We start from the raw sequence: 6,480 nt of genomic DNA, 5'->3' as shown, positions 1-6,480 counted from the left end.
ACCCAAATCCTAATAAAAAAAAAAATCATTGTCAGTTCAACTATCCATTCTCTTTAAGAGAGTAGAACAAAAAGTACAAAACATGTTTGGCTTTTTGGGAGGAAGTTAAAAAAAAAAGAATGAACAAATTATCTTTATGGAATATTTTGATTAGGCTAATACTGACAAAACTAACTCACTGCCGCAGGGTCTAATCCAACCAATAGCAACCACTCTTTGGGTTTCAGAGGCAGTATCACTATGAAAGTAGATTGCCCAGTCTTCCTTCCAAGGAGTTGCTGGTGGGTTTGAGCTGCCTTCTGGTTACCAGTCAAATGCCTTCAGCACTACACCACCAGAGCTCCTAAACTAATACTGTTGTTGTTGTTATGTGCCGTCGAATCAACCTCAACTCATAGCGACCCCTCAACTCATAGCGACCCCTCCTCGGGTTTCCGAGGCAGTATCACCTCAGAAGTAGATTGTCCAACCTTCCTTCCGAGGGGTGGCTGGTGGGTTTGACCGCCAGCCTTCTGGTTAGCAGTCAAGTACGTGCCTAGGCACTGCGCCACCAGAGCTCCTAAGCTAATACTAGTTAGTTAGGGCAAATTCTGTTACAAGATTCACCAAGCCATTCCAAAATCACTGAATAGTATTAACTACTACTGGAAAACAAGTAACCATGACCAAACCCACTGCCGTCTAATCAATTCTGGCCAAATGCCTTAACCACTGTGCCACTAGAGCACCTTCTGAGGGTTTAAAGTATTAAATGAGGTTTGGCTTGCTGTAACTGATCTTTACCAATCATCATTAAAATGAGTTTATATTTATCATCCAAACAAGTACTAAGCAGTATGGTATAGTAGACTAAAATTTAAAATGCATTACAGAACCTGACCAGACTCTTCAAAACTGTCAAGGTCATCAAAAACAAGGAGTCTTAAAAGCTGTCACACTCTAGAAATATCTATGAGACATGACAACTAAATTTAACGGAGTTTCCTGGATGGGCTCTAAAGACAGAGACGGGACATTAAATAAAAACAGAAAAGACCAAAATAAAGTATGGACTTTGGTTAATAATAAGGTTAACAGTATTAATAATATTGGTTTATTGGTGTGCCCAATGAACCAAACTAATATGTTAACAATGAAAGAAACTAGGAGAGGAGTATATAATAACCCATTGATGTTGAGTTGATTCTGACTCACAATGAACCTAAAAGACAGAATAGAACTGCCCCATAGGGTTTCCAGCATGTAATCATTACAGAAGCAGCCTGCCACATCTTTCTCCAACCAAGCAGCTGGTGGGTTCAAACAGTGGATCTTTAGGACTTTCGCTCTTAAAACCAAGAGCTTTAATTACTGAGCCACCAGAGCTCCTAGGGGTATACAAACAAAAAACAAACTCCCTGCCATCAAGTCAATTCTGACTCATAGTGATCCCCACTGAGTTTCTGAAGCTATAAATTTTTAAGAAAGTAGACTGCCCCCCTTCCTTCCACGGAGCACCTGGTGGGTTTGAACCATCAACCTTCTAGTTAGCAGTCAAATGCCTTAGGCACCATGTCACCAGAGCTCCTTAGGGGTATACAGAAATTCTCTAAACCACCTCTGCAACTTTTCTGTAAATCCCAAAGTTTATTTTAAAAATACACTATAGATGATACAAGAGAGATAATGGGGATAAGCAAAGGGAATTCTGTACTTCTGTTAATGAATTAGTAAGAAAAACTGAGAATTCTACTCTTTATAAAAAAGAATGCCTTTCCTCTTCCCACCACCACTAAGAAAGGCAGTATTATCACCATAACCACAAACATTTAAGTAACAAGATGTGGTAGGTGCTGAACCAAACAGAAGGACACTGCCTGTGAAGAGAAAGCTCAAGCTAAATTAGCAGAGCTTTTTCGTTACCACCTGGGTCCTTCCGGTTACCCTCTCCTCAGTGCTACACCTCTACTTAGAACTTAGGATTCCCTCCTGCAGCTGATGCCACCCCCACCGTCCAGCTGCTCTCTTCTCAGGGGAGCTTAAAAGAGGGGAATAGAGTGCCACAGATGGGAAGAAATGAAAAAGGGGTTAGCTAGAGAGAGAGAGAGAGAGGCAGACTAATTACCCCAAAAGGGAGGCAGACGGTGTCTCTGGAGTAAAGAAAAGAATGAGACAAATATACTCCATCTGAAAAGACCTTATTATTCTTTAAGATATATCTGACTTAAGTAACATTCTAAAGTAAATGACAGGTTTTTTTAAAAAAAAAGAAAAAAAGCTAACACTATAAATACTACTGACTACATGTACTAAAACAGTAAGGATAGTTTTTAAAACAGTAAATGTGATTACATACTACTCCTAAATGTCTTTCAATTTACTATTTCAATTGTTTAACCTTTTAGATTTTAGTAATTTATTTACCATTTAAATGTTCAGCAAAATCTGAAAAATTAAAATCTAGTCTTCTAAAACTACTTTCATCCACATTCAAGATCATTATCTAAAGTATAGATACTAACAATTTAAAAAATCATGCTAAAGTTCAACTAGACAAGATATTTTTAAAAAATGAAACCCAGTTTCAATACAGAAAACATCTGATTGACAGCATGAAACCTAAAAGGAATACATAACCACACAGTGTTTTAACAATATTCATCAAAACAGCTCACATCTAACTTTACTAGGTTTTTAATACTAAGCTTACTCTAGCAGTACTAAATATTATATATATCATTAAAATTATCTTTTATTCCACATAAAGCATTTCATGGAATCTAAAAAAAGGATCTATTCAGATGCTCTGACTACTTTATTAAAAAGACTGAAATATTCAAGTCAGGATTATAGTTTCTCAACATTAAAACTGTTTCCAAACATTTTAGTAATACAGTAGTTTTTATGACCACTTAATCAAGCATACCAACCTCAATGTAAGAGTAAGGAAGCTTTGGCATTGACGATTTGAGAGCATCAGCCTGGCGCCACACACAAAAAAATTTATGTCCTGACATATATACACACATCTCTCTATCACACACATACATCATTTTACATACATAGAACTATATACATACCTAGTACTGAGGGCTAGACTCTCTGGCAGGGAGCTCAGGAAAACTAGAAAGCTTTATCATAACAGAATTAGAGCCACTCTCATATTAGGATTAACACTTACAGGTGTGTTCATTAGAGAGCAAAAAGCAACTATCAAAACAAACAGGCACAATACATACATTCCTGCACAAAGGTTGATCTTACTAAATAATTCTTTCTAGTAAGACATCTGCGTAACATCTCATTTAAAAAGAAGATAAATCCTATAGCTCAAACTGACAGAAACAGAAACTTCAGAGTACTGTTTTCAGTTATCTAAAAATCCTAAATTTACCTGTCAAGAATCATTACCAAACTATCTTGCTTAAAGCCATTAGCACCTGCACCATACAACTAATCATTTACCTATCACCAAAGATTCAGTTAACACCAACTCTTACAATCTAAATACAAGTTTTAGTAATAACGTTAAGAACTATAGTTTCTCTTTCTAAAATAGTTGGTCCTAAGTCATGAGAATGAGGAGGAAGTAATCATACTGATTTGCTCACAATAAAATTATTTCTGCTAACCTTTTAGATAATGACCCCACATCCTATAAAAGCTAAACAAACTGACACTTGTCTCATTACATCAATGATACTGTTGATAAACCAGTATATCAGGTAAAAGAATCCCTTTCCAAGAATAATTAATGTATGCCTTCATGTGTTAACAAACAATACCAAAATAATTATATGCTGTCAAAAACACAAGAAATGTACAACACATTTCTAGATATTCTTATGATTGCCTATTCATGCAGAATAAAGCAGTAGCAGAATTAATTCCAAGGTGAGTTCCACTTGGCTTCAAAGGATACTATATGACTTTGTTGAGAACTTTATGCCCCCAATTCCATTTTCCTTAATATAACACCTTTCCCTGAGACCTAACTGCCTGTGAGAAGTTCAGGGGAAGCTGGGTGGGAGGAGAAAACCTGCCATAATGTATTTGGATAACTTAAAATAACCGTGGTGAAATAAAACACAGAGCTAAATTTTTACCTTACTCTGTATCTAACAATGTTCCACCAAATAAAAAAGAATTCTAATTTGTAATACAAATGTTATTTTGGGGAAAGTATACAATCTTACTACATAATTAATTGGAAATAAGTTGCTTTCACCTGATAAGTCATGGTGAATAAGGTCAGCAAAATTAGGGTCTTCACCCCACCAAAATATCCATAATTCTCTTCTTCCAGGTCTTTGATCTCGCCGCCAAACACCAAGTACATCTGCCTTAAGGCATCGACTAAAACTGCTCAAAATGGGGTCTTCCTCTGTCACCGGAAACAGAATAGGGGCAGAAGTTGGGCCTTGCCATACATATCTTTTCCATTTAATTCCGGTCAAATCAGCCTGAAGAAAAGAAAGCATAAATTTTTATTATCATTCAAAGTCAAAACTATTCACTACAAAAGTCCCTTATTCCATTAAGACATTACAATTTTTCAATATATGCTTAAGATATTGAGAGTGACCTAACCACCCCCCCAAAAAAAGGCTTTATAATTCTACCTACCAAGAATTTAAGGAAAAGAACAAAAACATTTAAAAACTCGAACACTGACATGTCACTGAATACCAAGTCAACAAATATAATGTGCCCCATATAAAACAAACTTAAGGACGTTAAATATAGAACATACATGTACTTTATTACTGCACATAGTAAACATTCCTTCTAATCTTTAATTCTATTCTAACTGGTCCCATTTGTTGCTTGGTGTCAAAATTTAACTAGAAATTAATTCTTAGAGACTCATCATTCCATGTTTGTAGAAATTATGGCTCTAATAAAAAGACATCTGAATACTTCTGAAAAAAATTCTAGTTTATTCCCCCCACAGCCACTTTAGGAAAAGTCAAATAGCTGCCCACAAAGAACTGTCGAATTTGTGCTAGACTATCTTCAAAGAACTTGATCCTAAAAGTACCAAAAATAGACTGAGTTGGAGAGCTTAGAAATTTAAAACCTGGTGTATATCTTCTTCCATGGAGAGATGCTGATTAATGGATATTACACAAGAAAACCAACATAATTTACAAGAGAAAGCATTACAGCTCTCAACTGACCACTGTGAAGAAAATTCGAAAAAAAGAACCCACTAATTATTCAGTCTGACTTAAAGGTGCAAAGTATAAAGTGCCAAAAACGAAACTGCTGATACATGACTGGCAGTTTGCACTTGCCAACTAGTTCTTCTCCACCCACTCAATTCACTTACCTATCATATACTCTTTTAATGTTTCTCATAGCACAGAGAAAAATGAAAAAGAAAGTCACTAAAACTTTTAAGTTACCAATGAAGCTAAACTACTGTCCAATTCACAACTAGGTATCTGCAACAGTTGGTACTTTGTAAAGTCTTAAATGTTGGAAGTTCCCAGACCTGGACCAAGCAACACAATAGTCATCCCTCTGTATAGTTTTCCCAGACTTTTCAATAAAACGTGGAGCAGCCAGCTCAAAACATTCTAAAGAGGCAAGCAAAAGAAACCAGTACAGAAACTCTCAGTACACAGCACCACAGCACCTCCTCCATTAGCCCCCTCCACTCTCACACAAACATAATGTTCTAATAAAAGCAATATGGCTAGAAACTGTCAAAATGGCAAACTGTTTCCAAAGTTTAAAAAGAAAACATACGAAATAGCATCTACTGGTTTTGACACAAAGCTCTGAAGTCACCCAAGGAAGAATGAGAACCCTGTGTTAGCTTAACTCACAGAAAAAAAAATGTAAAACGAAGAGGGGGACTTTAAATGCTTAAGTTCTGGGGTCCAGTTTATTAGGAGAAATCAAATTACCAGAGTGAGGCATAAAGACAGTAAGCGAATCGGCAATAATATGAAGTGTGAAGAGGGATACAGGGTCAATAAGAAGAAAAGCATTAGTTAAGCAACAAATGCAGAAGAAAATGCTAAGTATCCTGGCAAATAAGGAACCCAAGCTGAAGACCAGACCACGATGAGAGGGAAGAAAAAGTCAGAAACAAGACAAGAAAAAAACTTAATACTCCTCAATGCCCAGGACGACTACTGAGAGAACGCCGAGTCCCGGGGCTGGGTGCGGGGCCTCACGGCGGCGCCGGCTCTAACTGGGCCTAGCCTGGGACTCCGGCGTCTGGATCAGACCCGGACCCCCTCCCCCACGGCCCAAGGGCGCACCTCGCGGCCCCTCCCCCACCGCCCCGCTGGCCGCGGCCTGGGCACTCACCAGGCAGAAAAGGTTACAGTGACAATCTTCAAGGCTGGCCCCGTTCGGCACGAAGGAGGAACTCATCGTCCCTCACAGCAGCCGCCGCCGGCGCCACAACCCACCATCCGCCATTACCGCCGCCTCCAACCAGAGAGAGAAACACAGACACCGGGCAGGGCGGGGGGGTGGTGGTGG

General features: G+C 38.1%; 1 protein-coding gene across 1 annotated transcript in view; it reads right to left on the bottom strand.

The window, feature by feature from the left end:
* MED13 (mediator complex subunit 13) overlaps nt 1-6,369 on the bottom strand; it is a 132,645-nt gene extending 126,276 nt beyond the window's left edge. The window contains exons 1-2 of the mRNA XM_007947872.2: nt 6,304-6,369; nt 4,208-4,442 (exon numbers count right to left, since the gene is read on the bottom strand). Of these exons, the coding sequence (XP_007946063.1) occupies nt 4,208-4,442; nt 6,304-6,369 (301 nt within the window). The remainder of the gene's footprint in view (nt 1-4,207; nt 4,443-6,303) is intronic.
* Nucleotides 6,370-6,480: the final 111 nt, after the last annotated feature.

The sequence above is a fragment of the Orycteropus afer genome, unplaced genomic scaffold, assembly GCF_000298275.1.
Source record: "Orycteropus afer afer isolate SDZICR_OR568_19922 unplaced genomic scaffold, OryAfe1.0 scaffold00196, whole genome shotgun sequence".
In the NCBI taxonomy this organism is placed as follows: Eukaryota; Metazoa; Chordata; class Mammalia; order Tubulidentata; family Orycteropodidae; genus Orycteropus; species Orycteropus afer.
The sequence above is the reverse complement of the archived record's forward strand: the minus strand, read 5'-3'. Positions and strand labels throughout refer to the sequence as shown.